Genomic DNA, 25833 nt, shown 5'->3' on the forward strand with positions numbered 1-25833 from the left:
TGTATTCTCTTACTTATATCATTTGATATACATTTCATTGATCTATACAGATCTCTTTGATATGCCACATTACTAGGTTTGTTTCCTACAAGGCGTCGTTGTCATAGCTCATTGACACAGACTATTCGATGTCTGGTCCTGACGGGTATCTACCAAGATGGTTGTATTAAGGAAGAAGAGCCTTGTTTCAATGAAGGAAGGTGACAGATCATCAATAGTTGGCACACATACACTCAAAGGGGTGATCTTGGAGTAAGGCTAACCCATTTCAGGTCAGTCCTCCATCTTTTGCATTCCTTAGTTATGTAATTAGAGTAAGTGAGAGACTCCAGCAAGTAGGAGAGGTCTAGAAAGACTGTAGACAAGGATAACTCGCTCTTGCTATACTGGGCAGTTCAACATGCCAAATACCGCACCAGACTCACAATCACCAATCCCGTCTTGAGCCCCAGGTAACTACTGACTAACAAGCCTGCTTTCCCTCTCTCTTACATGAAAGTCTTCATCTTAGTGTCCTGGAGGGGGATAAGGTCTGGGGTGTGGCTGCCCTTGTTGATAGTACAAGGACGGATCACTATGATACCCTTGTGGATATTCAAACACTCCAGTATAAGCCTTCCTTCTCCAATCATAGGGTGTAGGGGCCATTGGAACGGGGTAGGATGGGACGAATGTGGCTGCTTCCCCGTCACCAACACGGGGATGTTCTGTCAAAGAGAGTGGGATACCAGGGAAACCGCTGCCATAATAATCACCTGTGGGTTCTTCCTCTGAACCTGCATGTATATCAGGTGGATTGTCTTCCTCCACCCCATCAATGATCTTTGAGTTGAGCGTGGGAAATACAATTTCTTTGCGGTCATCCCCTGATGTGATCATGCTTTGCTGATCGACGGCTGCCGGGAGATCCGACAAAGCGTCATGTGACGGTAGGTGTCTATCTCTTGGTATGAGGTGAGAGATTGACGCTCTCCGACGATCTCGACCGGGAGTATATACCCCCGTGGAAGATACTGGCAGGGTCGGTAAGCTTTTGACCTTCTTAAGTGTGCATTTCTCTGTGCTTTCCACGCCAACAGTGAGCTCATACTTGGTATCCAACTCAGCTGTCACTAGCCTAGAGTACTTCATCTGTACAGACCCATCAGGTGCAGAAGGGTGGCCGTTTAGAAGAACATTTCCTGGGACACTGGGTTCTAAGGAAACAGGCAGATCCATAGAATGTTCTTTGGAACTCAAGGGGGTGTCAAGGGGCGAGATTGACTCTCTATCATGGCTCACAGCTGTCTTACCTGTAGCTATTGCGTCCATATTGGCCACACGGCATTGGACATCAGGCAATCTCTTTGGGATTGGGGAGGATTTTCCACCACTGTTTCCCCTGCTTCTACTTTTCAAACTCGGGGGCTTACACTCCTCCTCATCCAGAGACCTACCCTCATTATCAGACTGCCTGTCAGAGAAGGTGACATGGAACCCATTTTCTATCTTGGAAGGTGCTTCAGTCATCTCCTTGCTTGAACCAGAGACCTCGAGAGCAGAAGCCTGATGCTTGTCTTCTGGTACATGGTCACTGAGCAGATGAGAAGTCTGTGAATTTCCAAGTCCTCCATCTGTATTCCTAGGTTTGATTGATGCACCATGTAGGCTCACGTCCAGCTTTGATACGTGCTCAGAATCATTGACGTTATTGCTGCCTGGAGCTGGTGGCACTGCGTTGATCTCACTGAGAGCAGAATGGCTCCCAACCATGATGGTTTGATTATCCACACCAGTCACACTCTCCCTGTTGAAACTGTTTGCTTTGTCTGGATTCAAACATGTCAGCGGGACTGACATGTCCCCGCTCACCGGCCCCGCTGTCTCCGTCGTTGTCATCTTCTTGTTCTTGTTCTTGTTCTTCTTCTTCTTCTTCTGGCCCCCCTGCAGTGGCTTCTGTTCTGGCTGGATACCTGATGATAGTGAGCTTTGACTCCCAATATTTCTGTCACTGATATCCACCTTCAGTCTTGTCTCCGTATCTTTTGTTGAGGTGGCACGAGTGTTGACTTCTGCAACATACGCTTCCAGAGTGCCAAGTGTGGCGTGTAGGGTTTCCTCTCCCTTTACAAGAGATTCATGTTCCTTGATATATTGCTTCATGATGACAGCCGTGTCGCTGATCCCTGTCAGCCAGTGGCTGCTCAAGACGGATGGACATTCGTTGCAGGACTCTATCATCTTCAGACTAACCTGCTGAACACAGGGCATTCGCTTTGAACGTCCTCCTGAAGCTTGCATGAGTACAACAGCTGCTGCAGCATTTGTCCTTGCCATGTTGTGTACCAAGTGTTCCAACTTCTCAGAATTTGTCTCTATTCTGTTCTCCCGGGTATATATGAGCATCAGTGACTTCAGGGAACTGTCAATGCTGTCCCTAAGCATATCAAAGTTGGCTTTTGAGACCGCTGTAGGATTTTCTTTGATCACTCTCTCCAATGGACTGATCTTCATATCTGTCAGGTGTTTTGCAATGTACGTCAGAGCAGGGGACCGAGAGTAGGCAACATACTTTGGGATGTAGAACATGTGGTCTATCACATTTCCTTGATCTGTTGGAACTAGGCACCAAGAAGTTGGCTGGCATAGCTGATTCTGACTCTGTGTCAGCTTATATACGTAGGCTTGACTTGTAAATATGTCCTCCTCCGACACGTATGAGCCGTCAGCACTTGGGTCTTTTGAAACGCTTTTGTCAAAGCTCTGAAATCTCTGTATTGGACATTGTCTGGCCCAGTCAATGTAGGTGGAGAACCTGTTGACCTCTGATTCTAACATTTCTCGGAGAGGAGCCGGAATGAATTTGGAATTTCGAACGAGCAAGCTCGCAGCTTGATCCATCCACTGAATCCAGTGTTCACGATTGTGTGAACCGACTCCCTGAGCTTCACACAATATCAGATCCATAACCTCTAGCATGGGATATAGCTTATACCCTGTAGGTTCTCCTGTTTGTAAGAGAGCCACCAGAGCGGTTGAACAAGTCTGCGCGTATGGCGCTGTATCTTTCAGATAGTCCTCCCAGCTCTTTTTCGTCTCTCTATGAAGGATGCTGCACATTCGAAGTGTGAACTGTATACCTCGATGGAGAGCTTCAACGTTGCTTTTGTCCTCGCTTTCACTGATCTCATCTCCGCGTTCCAATTTGATTGCTGGACCCACCCAGCGGAGGAATGGGCCCGGGGTGAGTGGTTCAAAGGTCTGACTCCGCACCACAAAAGCATGGGTGGCGAGTTTGTCACGCATCAGGGGTGATTCATCTCGGAGCTTGTGGAGTGTCCATGTAGTCAGCATTCGCGTCTGCTCTGATGTAAATGGTCCAGCAATGTCTTGCTGGGAAGAAATCATTCTGTTGTCTGAGGCGTGCAGTCGATTGTTAGTGGCGTACAGTAGGAGGGGAACCTCCAGTGGTGTAGAGCTATGTATACTCCTAGTTCAGAGACCGCTCCGAAGGCCCTGCTTGGATGACGCAAACTGATCACTCCTTTCAACCGACGAGTTGTCAGGGAAACAATCCTCCGTGCACCGGCGGCGTTCGCCGTGTTGTTCTGGTGTTCCGTTAGGATCGGAAATCTGGTCCAGGCTCTCCACTGGTCAGAATAGTGCTCGTACGTGATGTTACCGTCGTCACTAGTGTAATGTCCCCAAGGTACGATATTAGTCGATAATGTCAGGATCACGGGCACCTGATTATGGGAGTGTAGTAGTCTTACTTCTTTCTATAACTGTGTCCTCTCCTATTACCCCTCTTCCATTGTCTCACACCACATGATACATTTCCTTGATCCCCGTGTCCCACATCATCTCCGTCTTATTTTGCTCTTCTACCCCATAACCATTTCCCACCTTACTCATTCACATTGGCATCACTCTGTCCCCCTTTGCCTTACATAGAAACATTCTATTTCCATAGTCCCCTTGTCAAATGTATTTTGTACTCTTCAGCATCATCTTTTGCCACTCAATCTCAATAACCTTCCAGGTCCATTAGATGATCTACATCAATAGGTTTGCCCCCTGCAAGGCCTCTACGGCCATAGCACAAGCAACACAGACTCTCTACACTGTCTGGTCCTAACAATAATCAGGCTGCAAAATCCTAATTGGGAGTTTGTCACGCCCGTCGAACAACTACTTTCTAACAGACCGACGGTCGACGAACCTCGGCTAACTTGGTCCTTCTAAATCGATGTCTCACCCAACCGGGAGGGCGCAGACGTCGAAAGGGGTGTAACTACGGCGTACTTCGGCGTAGTTACTCTAACTGGGATTTTGTTCTACTGATGGCGATGTATCTCAATTTGTAAATAGCTATCTCTATCTGTCTTTCACTACTGACAACAATCAAGGATCGCTGAAGAACTTCAGCGATCTTCTCAGCTAATATTATCTACTCCTCCTAGACGTTCATCCAACCCTCTCGCGCTTTGACGTACTTCAACGTACTTCGTCCAACTTCCCCGAGTCCTCGGCCATCCTCTTCCTCCTTCGACTAACTCCGCCTAACATCGCCGCACTTCTGCTCCCATTGTCCCTACCTAGCCTAACTCCGTCTAACTTCGCCGTACTTCTGCTCCCATTGTCCCTACTTAGCCTAACTCCGTCTAACTTCGCCGTACTTCTGCTCCCATTGTCCCTACTTAGCCTAACTCCATCTAACTTCGCCGTACTTCTGCTCCCATTGTCCCTACTTAGCCTAACTCCGTCTAACTTTGCCGTACTTGGTCTCAGAAGTCCTGAGTTACGTGTAGAGTAAAGAGGTTAAGGCGTGATGGGGGTTTTGATGGTCAAAGGAGGGTCATTGCTGGTGGAGTAATCGAGGTGTCACGACGTAGTTCGTGACAGAGTTCTAGACTTACCCCATCCGTCACATTGTCCATTCATCTTATTATGTTCTGAGCTTTTTGGGGTCCGTTTGTATTTGTAGTGTATGAGCAGCATGTGATAAGTACGAGGAACGTCAAAGAGCTGGACAGAGGATTCTACTCCACATTGTCACTGGTTATTTTGCAAACAAGAGCTCTTTCATGCAAAAGATCTTCCACACTGCTTCCACTGGACATGTCTCCAGCTGGTGTCCTGCAAGGCAAAAGAACAAGAAGATATGTACTCTTGTTGCACAAAGGTTGAGGTGAGAAACTCTGTATGGGACACCAAGAAGTTGACTAGTATCAAACGAGACAACTCACATCTAGTTTGCGGTGATCAGAAGTGAGGGGCAAGAAGGTAGGAAGTGTAAGGTTTAGTGGGCCCCCTGAGATACACCTCACGTTCTCAAGCCTGTGTCATGGCTGCAACTACTCTCTGTGGTACCCAATGTCTGGCTTGGAGTCACATATGTCATAAAACACGTACAAGAGCTTGTGAAGCCATGCCCTCCATGTAACTGAACCTCCCACATGAACCACCAAGCTAGATGTGGATGTATCGGTGCGCTTTATCTCCCACCATTGTGTTTGCTGATAATTAGATGGTAATACAGAGGGGAAAAAGAGCATGCATCAATTCTACATGTCTCTATACTTATCACATTCCACTCACACGCATAAAACCAGAGACGATCGAATAAAGTTCAGAGGATAAGTTGAACGGAGAAATATTCGACGGAAGGGGTAATTCTAACGGCGGTTCGGCCGTCCTGGCCCGATTCTATCGGCTAACACTCCCCCACGGGACAATGCACGACTCTGCAGTAGTCCCCGACGATTTATCGATGGCGACGGCGAGGTTTGTGATGATGTAGAAGGTAGTAATGATGAAACGTTGAGTTTTATATGTGTGGTAGTAGTGGTAGGTGAAATCGTGAAATGAATTTCTGTGGGGCCCCCCGCGGGGCTCCGCTCTGACACGTGACTACCACTCACCACTGACAACTCACTCTTCTCTATCTTTCCTTTTACTTCATCACTTTTACCTCCAAATAACGGTATGTCCACCTTTCGTCTTTCTCCACTTTTATCACTCATTTCTGACTCTCTGAACTTCCTTCTATCCTGTTTACTTCTTGAAACTTCAGGTTTGCTAGTAAAATCCCGAGAATCGATGAGTTTCGTTCGTGGTCCTGGCTGACGATATCTCATAGATTCGCCACTCATCGAAAAACCTTTATTTTTATAAGAATTATCATTATGTCTCGCTGTGGGTTTCTCATGGTTGGTTTCTGGAGGGAGTCCGAGAGAAAAGGTACGCTGTTTATTGATTCTGTCATTATCTAGACTGATTTCTCGAATTATCTCCAATGTTGATGTTATATCTCCGAACGTTGCTGTCGACCATTTTGTACGCTCGGTATCTCTTGGCGTCCGCCTCTCGTGGTGGACAGGGGGCCTCGGCCTCCTTATTCGACATGATCCACGAGATGGAGACGTGGGAAGGGGAGATAAGAGACGTCCTGGACGACGAAATGAGGGGTCGTGATGTGGAGAGGGGAAATACGTAGTTTTCTCTCTCTTCTCATTATGTAGTCGTCCTTCCCTTCTCTTCTGTCCCTTCTCTTTCATCTCTCTAACAATTCTAGGTTCTACCGGTGGTTTCTGACCTATCTTAGAATTACTCACATTCTTAGGTACATCTGAAAGTTTTACACTTTGGCTCACGAGAACTTTTCCTTCGGTGGTATCTTCGGTGGGTTTCTCTGAAGTTCCTTCCACCCACACTTCTCTCTCTGGTACTGCTTCTATCTCTGGTACCACTTCGTTCTCTAGTACCACTTCGTTCTCTGTACCGCCTGATAGATCTCCTAGATCCTCGAAATCAGAATAATCGTAATCGATAATTTTGTCATCATCTAATGTCACGTATACTGAACCAATTTTTTCTTCTTCGGTGGTTCTACCCGTATCGCTGACATATTCACCGAATGTACTGGTCCACCTAAAGCCTTCGTGAGTACATCTGCTCTCTGAGAGACAGTGCTGACGTATTCTAGTTCAATAACTTTGCTACTGACTAGATCTCGAAGAGCATGATGTCGAATATCAATATGCTTTGTCCTCTGGTGAGTACCAGGTTTCCTCGCTAGTGATATCGATCCTTGATTATCACAATTTAATACAGTAGGATTTAGCTGATCGTAGCCTATTTCCCTCAGTAATCCTCTCAACCACTGAGCTTCCTTCGCTGCTTCAGCCATCGCGATGTATTCTGCTTCAACTGTCGACGACGATACTGTAGCTTGTCTTTTCGAACTCCATGTTATCGGTGAGTCGTTCATCATAAAGATCCAGCCTGTCGTTGATCGTCGTGTGTCTTTACATCCTGCCCAATCGGCATCAACCCATCCTGCTAGATCGCTAGCCTCGCCACCTAGACGAATACCATGTAAACGAGTCGACCGAAGGTAGGTAATTACCATTATCCCTTCTTCCCATACTTTCTTCGCCGGTTTGGTGAGGTACCTAGCAAGGTATGAGGCTGCATAGGATATATCTGGTCAAGTACATGTGGCTAACCACTGTAGACACCCTATTAATTCTTGAAATGGTCGAACTTCACTTCCCACTTCCGACATCGAAGGATTTTTTGCAGTAAGAGGTAATGGTGTTTTTCGGTCTCGGTGTAAGTCGTTTTCAGGGAACTTCTCAACTATTTTATCAATGTACGCTGGTTGGTTTAACCATATCGTCTTTTCTTCTCTGTTCCTTGTTACTTTCATACCTAAAATGGTACTTATCTCCCCCAGGTCGGTTATTATCCACCTTTTACCTAGCCCATCAAAAATTTCCTTTGCTTCTTCCTTCGATTTCGTGGCTAATACCAGATCATCGACATAGGCTAGCAGTATTGCTGCTCCCTTTCCTTCGATTTTCCCTTCTGGTCTGTAGTAAAGACCCCAATCTGATTCGATTCTTGAAAAACCTAGGTGAGATAATCCTTCGCCGAGTTCTATCCACCATGTTCTACCCGATTGCTTTAAACCGTAAAGAGACTTTACTAACTTCAAGGTATTACATCCAGGTTTCAGTTTTATCCCCTTGGGATACTTCATGTAAATTTTGACATCGAGTTTATTGGTTAAATACACCCCTTCGACATCGGCCTGATGAATTTCGAGATCTTCGGTTGCTGCTATAGTCAAGAGTATTCGCAACAATCCCGATCTTCCTACAGGTGCAAACGTTTCTTCGTAGTCGACACCTGGTATCTGTGAGAAGCCTTGGGCTACTAGTCGTGACTTGTACTTTAGTAGGTTTCCCTCAGAATCTGTGTTCACTTTGAATACCCATTTACATCCAATGGCTTTTCATCCCGGTGGAAGTACCGTCTCCACCCATGTATCCTTAGATTCTATGTTGGATATCTCTTTCTCCATGGATTCTAGCCACTTCTCACCATCTGGGCCGTTTACTGCTTCTTCAGGAGAGATAGGATCAATGAGAGAAGTGTCGCTTTCCATACCTGCGATAGAGGCGAGTGCGACTAACCTATTAGGCTCGCGACCAAATTCTAGGAACGAGTCTGTTAGGCCCGCAAAACGGTGGGGGGGTCGAATAATTTGTCTGTGACGTGTCGTCACGATCCCCTCGTCCCCATCATTTCTTCCTTCCTCATCATTTCTTTCGTTTTCGACGATATCGTTCTCATAGACCCAATTTCCTCCCCAAATGCCCTGTCCACGTCGTCTTTAAGTAGGTTGTGGACCTGTATTAGGTGAGTTGTCTCTATCGACATCATTTCCTTGTTCATTATCGAGATTTTCCTGTTCGCCACTTTCTGAGCGGTCGTCAGGGAAAATTTCTTCGTTGACAACGGGGTTTAGGTCTACTTCGATGGCGTCGAGAGGGGTTTGGATGACATCTGGCGACTCTCTAGTAGTCACCATTTGTCCTGTCGAGCGACGAAAGTCTTGTGAGTGTTCGATTCGTCCCGATCCGTCCATTCTAACGATCCAACCGCTCACACCCTCATCCTGACCTAGTATAATGGCTGACGAACCCCTAGGAATAGTGAAGTTAGACTTCAACCTTGTCTCCCTCGGTATCTGAACAAAACATCGTTCACCAAATCTCCACACGCTATCTAGGTTTGTGTCTCTCCATGTGAGTGACGTCCAACCTGATTTACCACTGACACCAATCGATGTTTTCATGATTATAATGGCGGCGTATCTGACAGCATAGGACCAATATTCGTTCGGTAGTCCTGAGTCAAACAACATCGTTGATACCATCCCCTTCAAGGTACGTATCATTCTCTCCGCCACTCCATTTAATGCTGGTGTGTATCTTGGTGTGATGTAGTGGTTATCCCTGCTGACAGGTAGAATTCCCTCATATCGAGACTATCGAATTCACCTCCCCCATCAGACCTAATCACCCTCACTCTTTCACCAAGCTGTTTCTCCAATTTCGAAATACACTGTCGAACGATATCAGATGCTTCGTTCTTAGTCGTTATTGGTATAGCGAATACAATTCGACTCGCCCTTTTGTAACGGTACTGGAAACACGATGACTAGGTCGCAGGTTGGGTCGAACTCGATGGAAGTCTCGTGGAAATCTATGTGTCTCTGGTGCTATGTGATGGATCGTGTCTCCTCTGCAATTGATGTAGCCAAAGAATGATATTGAAGAATCAGCAAAGTTGGTACTTTGCTGATTGTACTATATACTGTCTACGGATATCCTCATCCTTGTCCCCTTCCTGCTGCAAGCGTCTACGTACATACTCGGACAGGTGAAAACCCGCTTTGAGCAAACCCAGTGGGGAAATCTCGAAAGGGGAAAACCCGTCCCTACCTACTGCAGCACTGCCTCCAACTCCCGCTTTCCTCTGTCCTAATCCGTCGAACTCGATAGAGTCCTCTCGATTCGTTGTTACCCCGTAACACCTTTCTACACCAACGAAGAAATATCGTTCACCTTTTATCGCCAGACCGAACGGACCAGTAATATTGACATCCATTCCTACTCCTTCACCATCTCCTTTTAACATTGGTGCTTCTTTATTCTTCGGTAGACGTGTTATCTTGGCCTGCATTCAGGCGGGACATTTATCAGTCGTAAAGGGATCGTTCTTGTAAGTGTCCCAGTCCTTCTTCAATAGTCCCTGTCTACCTAGATTCTTTAGTTTATCCACACCTATATGTCTGAGTCGCTGATGCTCAGATTCGAGTGGTGAAGTCGCCTTCGGTGTCGATATCACGATCATCGCGGCAGACATTGCTCTGCCAAATCGTACCAACCACAGTGAGTCATGTTTCCTCAAACCTAGTTTTTCTTTACCTTTACCTATCCATCCACCACCGCTGCTTAGATTCGCCTTCCACCCCCATGAGAGTAACTTAGAAAGGGAGAGAAGACTTATCTTTGCTGTGGGGACGTGATGTACATCTTTCAGTACCATCTTCTGTCCTGAATCTAGTTCGAGGTTAATATCACCTGTTTCCCAAGCCGTCATTGACTTGCCAGATGCTAGTCCGAACACTCTCGGTTCCACTAGTCTTTTAATATTGGTCATTATCAACCTGTGAGGAGTTATGTGGTGAGTAGCACCACTATCCACTACCCAGGTGGGGATTACACGAGTGTGGCTTACGTCATTAGACTCTGTAGCTAATCCCACCCATTCATTATCCTCAACCCACGGGTTTTCAATTTCTTCGGGCCATACGATATTACTCATGTACCCTTCGTCATCATCGAACCATGATTCTGTCGACATGGCCATCCCGGCCCACGCCGCATGTTCACCATCCAATGACGAATACATCAAGGAGGTTTTGGAGTTATTCTTGGACTGGTTCTCATCCTTCGAGACCGTATGTCCTTTCTTATTATTCTTATTATTCCTCCATTTCTTTTTACCTCCATCCTTTCCATCTGCGTCTTCTTTCCTGTTCGTATCCTCTCTTTTAGGTTTACGACAGTACTTCGCTAGATGTCCTACAGTGTCACAGTTATAACACTTTCTAGTTTCTTTCTTGGGCTGACCATCAGAGATATTATCTCGGTTCACCCTCATTCCTTTATCCCTTTCGGCGAACATCGCGAATCCCTTTCTATTGGTCCTACCAACAGGGCGCGCTTTACGTCTCGCCGTTTCGGCGTTAATGATCGACAATACTTTGTCCCAGGTCCTGTCCTCTTCGGGTACGGACATTAGTTCTAGGTGGATGATCCTGTATGCTGGTGCTAGGATGGTGTTGAGGAATAGACCTGCTCGTTCCTGTGAGTCAAAGTTCAATCCTGCCAACTTCTCAATCCTGCCAACTTCGCTTCAGCCATTGTCTTGGAGAAATCTTCTACATGCTTAGCCATCTCTTTGGCCGTCGCATCCTCCCTCAAGTCATAGCTAAACAATGCTTGACGGACGTTTCTCTGATTCTCGTTCGTGGCTGTTATGTGCATTTTCAAGCAGTAATCCCACATTTCTTTAGCTGACATCTTCTCAGATAAATCAAGCATTACAGCTTCCGTCACTGTTCCCTTGATCATCCCCTGCGCTTTATTCTCCCTCGCTTGCCACTTTTCCCACTCCTTCAACTCTTCTCCAGTAATCCTTCTACCAACCACTTGCCCTTCGGTGGGCGTGATAGGAGGTACTGATCCCGCCCTCTCAGTGTCCGGCCTAACCCCCACGCGACCAGGTTCGGTATCATTACCTGTCACGGTCCTGTCCTTGACAGATCTCTAAAGATCAAAGACAGGTGGACTGCAACTGTTTAGTTAGCTTGAACAACGATGGTTAGTATGTTGTTCGTGAACTTGTGATGTGGTCGGACGGCTAAAGTGACTTGCGAAGGATCCGAGCAAGTCGAGATGACAACAAGGGTGTGTGATATGACGTGGACAGGGGTTTTGTCGATGGAAGGCGTGTTAAAGATGAGTATATGTCAAGAAGAGAGATCTTTGTGAAGTGGCAAATAATATTTTGATCCTTGAGAAAAAGAAAACTACAAAGTACATACGTGCTCCTTTTATACCTTTCAGAGGGATTCAGAATGAGCTTTTCAATGAGTCGACTCATTGACTCATTCTTGTCTTGTCTCTCCTTTTCCCCTATAACCTCAGTATCTCATTGCGTCTCAATGAGTTCTCAATGAGTATCAATGAGTCTCAATGAGTATCAATGAGTATCAATGAGTATCAATGAGTATCAATGAGTATCAATGAGTATCAATGAGTCTCAATGAGTCTCAATGAGTCTCAATGAGTCTTCAGGGTAACTCACCGAGTCTCATTGAATTCAGGGTAACTCAATGAGTTTTGATGAGTCATGGTGGCGCGACTCGTCCGAGTCGTGACATTACCTGAGACGACATTCCATACGTCGCCTATCTGTAGATACACCTCAATCGCCTTTCTCCACGAAGCATACGTTGATGGATCGTAGGATAACTTGGGGAGATTCTCAAACGAAATCTTAGTCGACACAGAGGTCATTATGAGAGGAGTAGAATTAGGAACTTGCCTTAGTTATACACAGAGGTATGTGGACTTCTGACTGTTAATCTGTTTGCTGATAATTTGATGGTAATACAGAGGGGAAAAAGAGTATGCATCAATTCTAAATGTCTCTATACTTATCACATTCCACTCACACACATTAAACCAGAGACGATCGAATAAAGTTCAGAGGATAAGTTGAACGGAGAAATATTCGACAGAAGGGGTAATTATCTAACGGTGGTTTGGCCGTCCTGGCCCGATTCTATCGGCTAACAACTCACGATATCACACAATGCATCTGTGGCCTGACTCCACTATACTTCAGTTCACATTTTGTATGATGGATGAACTACACATATGAGCATCAGACCCTACAGACTTCCAAAGTTCCATTGGATAGGCAGCTCGTTCCTCAGTATGGGCTTTTCTTGTGGGATACCACCCTGGCCATAACGTTGTACTCATAATCCAGCATGTTTTCCTTATACTAGCCGCATATGAATTGCATGTTCCCCAACATCCTCCTAACAAACTGCGTGAACGCTTATGCAACCACTAAGGTATATATACCCTCCAAAGAATCCTGTAAGTACGTCTCTCATTTATCTCTGGTCTCAGTCTCCATCATTGGTACACCCTTCAGAGTTCCAACCAACCCCACTGAACTCCCTTTTCCAGTCATGTGCCATGCAGCTTCAGATTGGCATGTCTTCAGTACGGTACCTAACAGAGATGCTTACAGCAGAGGGTTAGTGAGCAACAGAGGCCACAGTACAACATGGCTGACAGCCAAGTACACTCTTTGGACTGTCCCGGAGCCTATCATCAGAGGGTGACAGTCATATGTACAATGAAACCAACCCTATGCCCGGGATTTCAGCTCTTCAACTGCAGATACTGATGGAGGAGAGATTGATGTGTTAGGGACACAGCCGGAGACGTTCACCTCCAGAGCTGCACGGACCTCATCGTTCCCAGCCAGAGACGTCCCACTCCGGAGGTGAATGCATGGCCTACCATTCCTCTTCAGAGAAACGGTTGAAGTATCTCTTCCATGAACAGATCTTACATTTGGCAGAGGAAAAGTGTGACTAAAACAGGTGCTCAAAGCATTGTCCATGATGTTCTTAAATACCCATGAGAGAAGAGACCTTTCAATATGATCACAAGAGACCACATAGCATCATAACTGTATCAGTTGTGGAATGGTTGATTTGTTTCTCATGGATGAGAGTCTGTCACGTTTTACATATGTAGCTCCTTACAGACATTTGAGTCAGACATATGAAACATCATCTAGGAAGGAGGAAACGATAACCAGTACCCACCTCAGATCCCCATAAAATGCTCTGAGTGGGACTAGACACCTCTGGAGGTGCACGTTTCTCCGGCTGTGTCCAAAGGGGGTGTTTTGAACCGTGCAGCTCCGGAGGTGAACGTCTCCGGCTGTGTCCCTAACAGATGCATTAGAGCGTATGCATGCAAGCTGAACTTTACAGCAACAGCCATAGGTCACACTGGGTAGGGATTCTCAAGCTGTGCCCGGAAGAGTATGAATGATTCTTCTCTGATTCTCCATGGGGAGTAATACATTTTACCTTCCTGAGCCCTGCCATCCCGGTTTCCATCCAGACTGCCACTGAGATAGAAAGGGGTGTCCAAAAGTGTCATTTGTTGGAGGAGCATACAGGTGCATGCCTTGTGGCATTGTGTAGCAATGGTCAATTATTGGGTAAACGGAAGGACTCAATGGGGGGGGTTGTTGATGATGTAACGGGTAAGGTGGATGGTCGAAGCCCACATAAGGTGTCCACGGAAGATACGGACCTGTGCTCCTGTATGGTGGGTGGTTTATGTAACCACCCTGATCTATTTCTGTGGTGAATCCAGTAGAGCCAGTATCTGATTGTGCGTCTCTTGTAACAGTGTGGCTGTCTGGTGAGCCCCGCTCTCTGGCAATTCTAGCATAAACCGTATCCCAGGTAAGCGGTGGCGGCGGCCCCTCAAACTGAGCAGCAGGGATGGGAGCGTCTCGTTCAACAGTGAGAACTTCCTGCTCAGGAGCTTGCCCCATTGGGTCCCCATCCTCGTTGTGGCTTTCCACCCTATGCATCTCAGTACTCCAGTCATTATGCCTTGTTTCAGGTGAAGTGTCCAAAGAGGGCCAATGTGGCTGGTGTTTTCCAGTGTCATTCAGGACTTGCATAGTCACAGAACTGTTTGGGTGGTTCATATTGGATGGACCTGGGAGCTCACAATGTTCAGAACTGCTGCTTGATTCTGAATCTTGAATGGCAGTCGGCAACATGGGTGATGAGCCTTCAAGCGAAATAGGTCTGTCTGGTAATTCGTCTACGGATTTCTCAGATGACACATCTAGAGTCTGTCGAACTTGTCTTGATATCTCCAGTTGACCCATCAGATCAGGATCCGCGTTTACTTCGGTAGAAAGGTCGGCGCGCAGACGATCAGTATCCGATGTTGGAAAGTTTGCTTGATTCGGCTCGCTAAGGTGCGGTTTCTCAATATGGAATGATTGATTTGGTGCAAAAGATGAACCACGTGCAATTTCTTGTACCGGGGTGACCACTGTCCGATCAACATCCGCATCGTTTGACCCCGATGTATGCGGGAATATTACGTCCTTGTTACTTACATCTGGCATGCCATGACCAGTGATGGATGTGCGTAAGCCATCCGGTTCAGCCTTTCTAGTTTCCACATGAGTGTGAGAGCCACCTTCATCCTGATGGTATGCATCTGGTGGCCGTGGGTTATTGTGCCCTCTTGCCCGACGTGCTTTTGATCTTTTACCTGGGTGCTGCACGTCTGGACCGTGAACGGGCCCATTCCCGGCAGTGCTAGTCCCTTGCAACTGTGTGGACTCGGTGGAATTCGGGTGATGATCATTGCTAACAGCATGGTCAGCTTGCGGACTTGATATCCTTCCGGAATCTTGTGCTTCATTAGCTTGACTATTATCCGGTTCTTCTGCCAGGGAAACAATTCCGATCGCGGGAGCTATGGTAGTTGGGGGGATATTTGCTGGTTCTCGTTGTTCTATGACCTTGCTTCCATCGTAGTTGATTTTCTTTTTCCCCTTCTTCTTCTTCCCAGGTTCTCTTGTTGTGATTGAAGGGGTGACAGCCGTCCGACCTCCTCCATGTGGTGTGTGTGAGAACTCCTGTGAAATATCACCTTCGTCAACCCTCTGTGATTGCATTACGGAGTCTTTTGTTGATTCTACCGGCAACGAGGGAGAAGCTGGTCGTGTGGAAGGGGTCAGCACACTCTCTCTTGCATTTCCGGTTTCACTCCGTTGGTCTCCATCCGTGGGGGCTGAGGGTGGTCCTCCTCCCTCTGACTTCTTTTTCTTTTTCTTTTTCTCTTTCTTTTCACCTTTTGATTCAGCCAGTGTGGGAGTTCTAGTCACACCCTTCTTGACAACTGTCTCCCCGGTTTCCATGCCAGCATCTACTGGCGGATCAGTTGGCGTTGCCGATTGAGTTGTTGATCGACCGATGTTTCCTTTTGAAGGCCTTGTGGGCCCAGGTGGGAAATGTGTGCCAAAAAGTGTAGAGTTGGCGCTGTGTTTACTGGTCATTTCTTCAAGAATTGTTCCAGCAAGTGAACCGTCCCAGTCCTGAATACTCTTTGTATCAAAGTCAGGCTTTGACACCAATGAGCTGAGTGGTGAGTTCTTTTTGATAAAATCACCCAAGACAGAGGGAATCTTAGACGACCTGCTGTACTGGCACATGATTGTTCCAACCATATCCAACCAGGAAAGAATGGGTCCACGTTCACTGGCTTGCATTGACTTTGCCTTTAGAATCATATCTTTGGTCAATTCCACAACTTGGATCACCGGTTTGGATCTTGCTGCTCTTATTTGGTCTGCACTCCAATTCACATCTATTCTTGTCTGATCAACAAACATCCATTGGGTCATGACACATTGGGCATAAGTTCTGCCTTGTTTGATCAGTTTTTCAAGAAATATTTCTTTAAATTCATGTTCAGGCATTGTCCCACAAACGGTGGGTGCACTTGCTACGTCCATATTCACAGCTGCCAATCCTAGAAGAATACTACAACTGATAGCGTGATAATTGCAGAAAGATCGTATGTTTCTTCCACTGCATGGAGCCGTAGTGGAGCCTTCGAGCAGTAGCGGATCCCAGTTTGAACTGCCGTCGGGCTCGAGAGAGATAAGGATGTTCGGGCCAAGGTGAGGATACGCCAGCCGAAAAATGGAATCATCAGGAAGTCTCAAGATGGTTAATTTGTTAGGGTCGAAGAGGTAGCGTGACGTTTCCTTTGGCTCCAGCAGAAGCCGATCGAACGTGATAGATGACATGTTGGTTTTCAATGTATGGAGTGATCAATAAGAGAGAATGTCAACAGTCAAAAGTCAAAAGTTGAAAATCGGAAAGGTAGAAGTGTTCAGGATATTTTATACTGGCGGGGTCACATCGCCACTTCCCTCGCGATTCGACCGTCGACGAACGACCGACCTCGTCGGTGCTTAGTCATCGTTCCAATATGTCATCGGTGAGGCCCTGGAAAGGAAGGGGGTGAAGAGGTGGGGAAGAGTCTAGACCGAAATGGGAAAATCGATGATGAAACGTCATTCTCGTCGTCTTCTTCCCCTTCGGAACACGATTTTCCCATGACGCGTAATCGACCTCGTTACTTGGTAAAAAGGTGTGATAAAGAGGTTAAGCGTAAGATCCGGCCGAGGGGAACGAGCCAAAGTCAAACATAGATAGACTAGACGTGAAGTGTAAATTCTTTCCTAATCTAGATTAAAAAGGATGAGATCATGAATGGATCAAGTCGAAACTTGATTCTTCTTCTTCGGTCTATACTCCGGGGGAGTGGTTGATATCGTTCCTTCTTGATCTGGAGATATTACACGTTTGGAAAACTCGAAAGGTGATAAGAAACGTCAAGAATATCTTTTGAATCATTTGTCTCAAGTGGTCAAGAGTGGAATATATGGTTCGGTATTCTGATCGTATGTATCGACGAATACTATATCAATAATGTAGTTGGTCCGATTTTCCCACTTTATTCCTACCCGTCCTCATGTCTTCGTTCTTTTTCAAATTTTGGCTGAATGACATAGAGGGTGATTCTGTCAGGATTACGGGTACCTGTAGACGGGTTTCTCAAGAGTCGTACGCAGAAGTCGTACTCCACCTACCCGTTCCCGTCCCCGTCTCACTAATCCCGCTACGGCGTCCTCCGTTCTCCTGTCCTACCTAATCGTTACTTCTTTACCATGCTATACTTTTTCTTCATCTCCGTGTCCTTCATCTATCTCCGTCTTCCTTCGCTCTTACACCCCATATCGCTTTCCACATTTACTCCGTAGATTCGGTATCACTCCGCTCCCTTTTTAGTATATAGAAACATCCCTTTTTCGTAGATGTCTTGTCGAATGTATTTTCTCGTCACTTAGCAAATCTTTTGCCACTTGATCTCATCGACTTATAGTCTCTTCGATCCACTACATCACTTGACTATAAACTACATCACTAGGTTTGTTCCCTACGAGGCCCTATAGCCATAGCTCATAGACGCAGACTATTTTCAACGTCTGGTCCTGACAGATTCCCTCACCTACATGATTGGTACTCGTACTGTGATTATCCGTGTCCTCGAGAGTGATTCTTCCAGAAGCCAAAGTTCTCCGTGGAGTGACAGTAATCAACAGTATCATTGGTTTCTCGTCCTTTTCTCTGGAGTGTCAGGTATAGGTAGGTATAATCATCAGGTGTCGCGTGCAGATGAGGGTCCATTTGAGGGAGGACGGTTCGATGTGAGGTGAACCATACGAGGTTAATCATTGGCGGTGGCACGGGTTGTTACTGACAGGCTTGATCAGCGTGTGATAGAGTGAACCTTTGAAGATCTCGAGATGAAAAGTATCAACCATTTGCTTTCTCCGAAAAAGCGTACCTACAAGAATCAGTGACACATTCGAATGAAGGGTAGGGAGGAACATACAAGATGGTCGCTCTCTCTCTCTCTCCCGTTGATATCATTACTGCTTTTCCTGAATCTTCGGCTCTGCCTTACCTCTGCTTATCTTCTTACAAAGTCTGTATGTTTATTGTCAGGTATGGTGATAGTTATCTATGTAGAGTCGGTCGAAGTGGACGAGGTGAGGTGGAGGTGACGGAACCAAGTCACGTGATATTTCGAACTTGCGAAATTCATCTCCATCTTCACTCAAATCTCGTTCAAATTCAGTTTCCTCCTTATATAACTCTTCGTCATACTAGGTATATACCTCTTATTCGGGCGTTCTATTCAGAGATATATCAGACCGGCTAAAGTGTCAGGTGGAATCGCCATAGGAGACGCTTCTTTGACCGAGCTGTAGAGTCAAGTCCAAGTGTTATCAGAGGTGTAGCTTCGAGCCAGAGCATTTGTGGATTATCTACAAAACCGGAAATATATCACTTGTAACCTCTTCGAACATCGTCATCTCGTTCTAACAACAAACACCAAAAGATGATTATGGTATCTTCAAATACTATTAATACCTTCAATGGGTTGAGGATAAGAAGTAGTGGGTTGCGGATTGGAAGTAGTGGGGTGAGGTTAAGAAGTATTGGGTTGAGGATAACCAAGGTTTTTCCCGATAACCTTCGGAAAGCTAGGTATGTGTGTTTCGTAAACCCTATTAGACAATTCGACTTATCATTCCATCACCTAACTTCTCATCTTTCATTTTTGGTCCCTTTCTGGAAATTCGTATGATCGCTGAACGTCGAATGAGATGTTAGAGGTTAAACATTGTATGATCAGTATGGAAAACGATGCAGTTGGGACACATGTAGGTTTAAACTGACTAATCAGTTCCTCAACGAGTTCAATAACCAACGGAGCAATTTTAACCTTCCCTCCTCCTTCTCGACGAAATACCCCACATTCTCAATCTCTTAATCATACCCCACCATCAATATCTCCCAATTCCAACTCCAACTCCAACTCCAACTCCAACTCCATCTCACCCTCAAACATCCTTGATAATCTCTCTTCAACCCTCCCCCACTCAACCTCATCAAGTCTTCATGATCATACCAAATCAATCAAACACAGCGAAATATCATCAAAAGAAAGAACCAATCATCATCTTACATCAAATGAACGAAAGAGAAATAAGATACAAAGTGAATTAACACATATAGCAACATTAACATTATCTTCTTCTCATCCATATACCCTAGATCTTTTCTCACAATTCGCTCAATCTTCAGCTAATTCACTATCTTTATTAACTTCCATCACACCACTCCCGACTACTAAAGAATTACATACGGTTTTGAAATCTCCTTTTGTGATGAAGAAAGCTCAAGAGAATTTCATGCGTAAGACTCATAAAAGGATGATTAAAGTTTGGAATGGTGATAGAGTGGTCGTTGATTTATGGAGTAGGTATTTGAAGGAAGGGGCTATAGGTGGTGTTGGGATGATTTTGAAGGTTAATGAGTTTGTAGAGTTTGATAAGATGAAAGAGGTTGTTGGGGATGTGGAGGTGGAAGAGGTCGTGGGGGATGTGGAGGTGGAAGAGGTCGCTGGGCATGTGGAGGTGGAAGAGGTCGTGGGTAGTGAGAGGGTAGGAGAGGTTGAGGTTCAAGGAATAAAGGAGGTCGTGGGGAATGAGGTGGGTGAGGTGGGTGAGGTAAGTGAGATCGAATCAATGGGGAAGGTTGGACAAGAGATCAAGGTTGAAGCGAATGGTGGAAAGGTTGAAACTCAAGAGGTCGTTTCTGAAGAGAATGACGAGGTCAGGGATGGGGGAGAGGCGGAGGTGGTACAAGAGGTAAAGTCGGTTGAGGATATTGAGGAGGTGAAGGCGACGGAAGAGGTTGGGAGTAAAAAGTAGCATATATCATCGATGAAAGGTATGAAATGTGTCGTTGGATCAATTCAAAGTGGTATGCAACGAAATCCCCTATGACTTCCTCATCTCTCATTCCGTAGACCATTCCCAAAATAAACTGAACAATCATCTCATCAGCTACTTATCAAGATAAACAAGGTCAGACGACAAATACTTGAGAAACGGTAAAGATCTACAAAACAAGTGAATTTGAACGTGGTCGGAACAACTTCCAACTGGAGTATTCGTTTTAATACTCTGACAAGAATTGCATACACTATTTACATCTATCATAGCCGGTGTTGGTCATTTCCTCGATGCCGATCCTATTCATTCACTCATTCCCACCCACACCCCTTCCCCATTCAAACCTCTTTCATTCCTTCCCAACATACCCATATTCCAATGTGACCTCGGGCGATGATGGGAAAAAACGAACGACGAAGTATTATCAGGATTACAGATAACAAGGACTGTTGGTGTAGAAGATAGCTTGAAACCACTGAGGTAGAGAAATCATAGTGAAGAGTAGAGAGGATGATATACCGTACGGAGTGGGAAAAGGTAGAAGTACGAGGAAAAAGATGGTGAAGGGAAACGAAAAAGTAAGAATGAAAAAATTATTCTAAGTCAACCCTCCTTCATCTTCTTCCAAAGCTTTTTTAATCTTTAACAATATTGCAGTTTTCCAATTATCTAACTTTGTTACTTGATCATATTGATATACCGCAGCTGTATATCTTTCAACGTCACCTTGTTCACATGCGTCCATTAATTCATGAGCGAATTTGGATTCGCGGGTGGAAGGGAATGTGACGTCTTTGGTGGAGAACGTTTCGAGTAGACGTTGACAGAGTACTAGGTCCTGGAAATCAGCTACTGTTGATGGGGTAGTGGAGTGGATGGGGTGATATGGTATTTAGTTTCAAGTGTGAGGTATGGACAAGGAGTTATTTTGGGAGGAAGGTGCGATAATGAAATGAAAGATACGTTTGATGAAGTGATTGGATATTAAGCGTAAGAGATGGTCATGAGGTATACTGGAAGAAGAGATTGCATTCTAAGCGCAAGAGGTGGACACGAGGTATATTGAAGAGATGATTTGATATCGAGCACAAGAGATGAATATAGAAAGGCAGGTATCAAAGAACGGTTCACGCAATATTGGGATAGATACGGGGAAAAGAAACAAAGACAAAACAACCCACTCCCATGGCCATAGAACACATACAAGCTCTCAACCAGTATTCTTTCACTGAATATTTCGTCAAAGCACTTGTTAAACTCCAATCCGCAACAGTTTGATACAACTCCATTGATCTTTTGAAATCTTGTAAATCCGCAGAAAGTTCGGCGGCTTGTTGATAACATTGATTCGCAGTACTGGATCATGAGTGATCGTTCGTTTTCTTTTTTTCCTTTTTCAACAGGGCTTTCGAACACTCCCCGAGTATACTCTATTTCATATCCGTTGAGGAACGCTCAACCGACACCAGCACGAGCGACCAGTACTTTGTGATTGTGCCACAGTATACTGAAACGACTTGACGTGGGGCATGCAATCGCACTGTTTGACCTGGTCGAACCACTGGAGACATTGCTCGAATTTGTGATATTGGTTGTGCTTTCTCCCCCTACACTCGTTCATACGTAGAGGTGAAAAGACCCAGGTGACCGATCCCCGCCTTTGTGCAGTACACGCTGTGTTGACTCGCGCAAACAAAGATTTGTACTGAAACGCTCCAGGAGAAGGGAAGATGGATGGTAAAGGCGTAACTCACGCATTCGCATCTTCTTGTTTGTACCAATCCCCCGCTTGAACAAAACTATCTCTGGCTTTGGCGATATCCAACCCGTCTTGAGCGTAGATTCCGGCGATCTGACATCAGTATCAGCAACGTTGTTCAATCAGGATTACGACGCGAACACGTCAAAAAGCCATCTGCTTAGTTTTACGAAGAGCTCGTAGGCTTACGAACCCTGGATAGTAGAAAAGTAACGCGAGAGCACCGAAATATCATCCAGTTCGAATAACACAGCATCTTTCAGAGACAGTCGCGGTGATGATGCCCGAATGACAGGCGCGAGTAAGGGATCACCCCCCAAAAAGACAGAGGGTAAGATTGCAGAGGTAGACCAGAACACACCTCTTTTTCCCTATCGGCGGCTTGTCGAAAGTTACCAGACTTGACCAAGAGTTTGATACATTGATGTAAGGCCGTCACAGCGGCTACAGAGTCAGTAAATTCTCTCATGAGTGTCTCAAAATCGTCTTCCTCCTTGGTGAATGTTTGAGAAGAGACAGAGAATAAAGTGCCAGGTGGTACTGTCGATTGCGGGGGTGAGGTAAAGATTAGTCAAAAGACGGCAAGATCATAGTAGGTTATTCGAGGACGTGTATACGGGGCACATGGCAAGTATGTCAAAAGCAGAAAAGTGCTGAAACTCACCCTCTGGATTACTCTTTTTATAACTTTTAGCTGCATTATGCCAAGCGTTAATCTCATCGTTGGATTCACCAGCTTTGTTCCTACATGCTGCTTCTCTACTGCATCAGTCTTTCGTTTTTTTCACAGGATACGACTCCGGCAGTGGTACCAGGCAACCTGCTCGGATACAGGGATTGCAAACACGTAATCAGCGGACTACAAGACGACGAAAGTGAGTTCCGAAGGTGAGTTCCGAAGGTGAAACGACCAAACGTATTGTTATGGGAAAGGTTGATACGATAATAGTCGAGTGGAAGGGAAGATCTCAAGATAAAAAGAGGCGACATGGACTGACCGTTCGAAAGCAGCACCTGAATCGCTCCATCTACCTTCTACCTTGTATGAATTTGCCGCCTGTCATAAGCTACTTCCTGTGACCAGTTCACATAGTTCAATTGCCTCCAAGTGTTCCATTTCCCCTTTATCTGGTATGTCGCCATACCTTCAGTCGCTAAAGTCTGTCTAGCATGGGTGTGATCTTGAGACGATTCCACGATATGGTGGCGAGTTTCCACCCTTGCATATAACACCCCCATCCCAAGCATCCTACGGAACACTGATACGAGTGAAAGGAGAGGCAGCGCGGGTGGAGAGGAACATTTAAAACCCACTTGAGCGAACAAATCACCAGCTTCTTCCCATTTCTGACTACTACTGCCGAACCAACCAGGTGAAGAAGTTGCCTTCTTTTCAGCTTTTGCTAAAATCTCATCGCCCGGTGATTTTCCCATTGTACTTTATTGTATACTATGTCTTTTGGTGCGTGGCTTCTTCTATGTGATCTCCACTGTAGTAGGGTATCTGTATGGTTGGATTGAGTGATAATGGTGCAAGTATAGAGATGGTGGTGAAGGTGAGGGTTGGGTGGATGGATGGTCGATGACGCTGCCCGGTGGGTGATGTGAGCGGGATCAAATTCGGGTAAGGAACGGGATCAAATTTGGTGTGATGACTAAGCAATACTTTCTCTTTCAACCTCTGCTCGCTCTCTACTTTTACTTTTCTCACTCTCGCCGTTCATCTCAATACACATCGCACGCTATTTACCTCCAAAGATCACGGAAGTCGAGTAGAGTGAGAACAACAGAACAACGCTGTAGACAGTCAAAGAGTGGGAAAAACGAGAGTGTGAAACGGAAAGATGGCTTCTCATCTAGCGAACATCTTGTGAGTCGAGTGTGTCTAGTGTGGACATCGGAACGCTGACGAATAGTGGGACAGAACAGGATAGAGTCAATTGTTCTTTTTACTTGAAAATCGGTGCTTGTAGACATGGTGATCGATGTTCTCGGTGAGTCGTCTATTCATCTTGCCCTCGATCACCTCTCTCCGTCACTATCCCAGTCTTCTCCTGCTCGTTGTACCTCTCTCCATCACTCTCCCACTTTCATTTTACTCGTCGTGATTTACCGGAGGAGAGAAACGGTCGTCACTTCAACTCCAAGTTTTGTTCCAGTCAGTGTGAAAGTGATATTCTGTCTTCTCTGGAATTTGAATATTGTGCTGACCCGTAGAAAACATATCAAACCTCAATTCTCAAGCACTATACTCTTACCTAACGTATACAACAACCCGGCTCATACTCCCGAAGGACAGAACATGACACCAGAACAATTACAACAGAATTTTGATAATTTCTACGAAGATTTTTTCATGTGAGTCTCTCTCATTTTCTTGTCATTTTCTCATGATCTCATACTCTCGTCAGTTCATCCGCCCCCTCCCAGTCCATCTCTCCCTTCTCTTTTTTTGTCCAACCTCTATGCTCCCGTACTCGCCTTCAGAGTCACCGTCTAACATTATCCTTCAATGGATGCCATACAATCTTCCCTTTTCTTTCATTGTCACATCACCCAATTATCTCCGATCACCCGAGTCTCACCAACTTGCTCAGGAAATCCTACGTGGGCACCTTCCTAATCCATCCCATATGCCTCTCCACTTTTTGGGATTGCCTGAAGAATTTCTCTTCGTATAGGCTGTGGGAAATAAATCCAAGTGCCGAACCGTCGACTATGATATGAACTCGAAGACGCATGACGCTGACCCCACAGCGAACTATGTAAATACGGAAACCTTCAAGAAATGCACGTATGCGATAACGTCGGTGATCATCTGATGGGAAACGTTTACGCAAGATACGAATACGAAACTGAAGCATCAAAAGCTTGTGACGCATTAAACGATAAATGGTACGCTATGAAACCTCTAATGGCTGAATTATCACCCGTCAGTGATTTCAGAGAAGCTTGTTGTAGGCAGAATGAAATGGGTGAATGTGTTAGGGAAGGGTGAGTGAAATGTTATTTTTTTTCCCCTCAACTATTTCCAACAATATCAATCTTCTAACTACCCGGTCTACTCAACCAAACATACCCATACCACATTTCAGAGAATGAATGACCCCCCTCATCTTAGATTCATATTTAAAAATCAACCCACACAAAACATGTCATAAAAGATGGAGTGATGAATCACCACTGACCATTATCAGTTTCTGCAACTTTATGCACTTATGTCATCCTTCGAAATCACTAGTATCATCACTTCAAGCATCTCAACGTCTTTCAAGAAGACGTAATGCCAATAATGGAGGTACGGACGATCAAGATTTAGGTTGGACACCTAGTGTAGCGGCGGTAGGTGAATGGAGACCTGGTAAAAAAGTTGATGGACCAAGTTGGAGAGATGTACATTAGTATTTTCTTATAAAAACCTTGATTGTTCTATGGATGAGAATGCATTTGATGTTAGCTATGGTTTCATCATAAGTTGGGCTTTGTTGATGAAAATTGATTCATATTCTCTTTTTGTCATACTAGTACGAGTACTGATGGGTTTGAGATCATGTATTGCAATGTTTTCCGTTATACTGTACAAGTATGATGAATATCTATTACTGTATGACTATCTTCTCGGGGTATCACTCATACGTGTTGATAGCATTCGTACAGTAACTATTGATGAATATCCATTGTAGTAAGATCATCACAGTAAGACTAACAATGTAAATCAT

The 25833-nt window shown here is 45.4% G+C and overlaps 6 protein-coding genes across 6 annotated transcripts; 2 read left to right on the forward strand and 4 right to left on the reverse strand.

Moving 5' to 3' along the window:
- Positions 1–507: 507 nt before the first annotated feature.
- On the reverse strand, positions 508–2316 carry TREMEDRAFT_58036 (uncharacterized protein; the record flags this gene model as incomplete). The annotated part of the gene is made up of 4 exons (XM_007001053.1): positions 508–1808; positions 1852–1952; positions 2063–2124; positions 2233–2316. The coding sequence occupies 4 exons, from the start codon at positions 2314–2316 to the stop codon at positions 508–510; spliced, it is 1548 nt and encodes a 515-aa protein (XP_007001115.1).
- Positions 2317–2600: 284 nt separating this feature from the next.
- TREMEDRAFT_58037 (uncharacterized protein) lies at positions 2601–3387 on the reverse strand (the record flags this gene model as incomplete). The annotated part of the gene is made up of 2 exons (XM_007001054.1): positions 2601–2638; positions 2670–3387. 2 exons carry the CDS (start codon positions 3385–3387, stop codon positions 2601–2603), a joined length of 756 nt encoding a protein of 251 aa, XP_007001116.1.
- A 10400-nt stretch (positions 3388–13787) lies between these two features.
- TREMEDRAFT_58039 (uncharacterized protein) lies at positions 13788–16788 on the reverse strand (the record flags this gene model as incomplete). Its single annotated transcript, XM_007001055.1, has 2 exons — positions 13788–13882; positions 14256–16788. The coding sequence occupies 2 exons, from the start codon at positions 16786–16788 to the stop codon at positions 13788–13790; spliced, it is 2628 nt and encodes an 875-aa protein (XP_007001117.1).
- A 2841-nt stretch (positions 16789–19629) lies between these two features.
- TREMEDRAFT_24082 (uncharacterized protein) lies at positions 19630–19917 on the forward strand (the record flags this gene model as incomplete). The annotated part of the gene is made up of 1 exon (XM_007000412.1): positions 19630–19917. A coding segment is annotated over one exon (288 nt), but the record flags the coding sequence as incomplete, so codon positions are not given.
- Positions 19918–20953: 1036 nt separating this feature from the next.
- On the reverse strand, positions 20954–23548 carry TREMEDRAFT_66620 (uncharacterized protein; the record flags this gene model as incomplete). Its single annotated transcript, XM_007001791.1, has 7 exons — positions 20954–21193; positions 21537–21711; positions 22110–22207; positions 22476–22558; positions 22779–22873; positions 23113–23171; positions 23429–23548. 7 exons carry the CDS (start codon positions 23546–23548, stop codon positions 20954–20956), a joined length of 870 nt encoding a protein of 289 aa, XP_007001853.1.
- A 410-nt stretch (positions 23549–23958) lies between these two features.
- TREMEDRAFT_58042 (uncharacterized protein) lies at positions 23959–25516 on the forward strand (the record flags this gene model as incomplete). The annotated part of the gene is made up of 5 exons (XM_007001056.1): positions 23959–23984; positions 24031–24108; positions 24332–24472; positions 24872–25108; positions 25312–25516. The coding sequence occupies 5 exons, from the start codon at positions 23959–23961 to the stop codon at positions 25514–25516; spliced, it is 687 nt and encodes a 228-aa protein (XP_007001118.1).
- Positions 25517–25833: the final 317 nt, after the last annotated feature.

The sequence above is a fragment of the Tremella mesenterica genome (assembly GCF_000271645.1).
Source record: "Tremella mesenterica DSM 1558 unplaced genomic scaffold TREMEscaffold_1, whole genome shotgun sequence".
Taxonomy (NCBI): domain Eukaryota; kingdom Fungi; phylum Basidiomycota; class Tremellomycetes; order Tremellales; family Tremellaceae; genus Tremella; species Tremella mesenterica.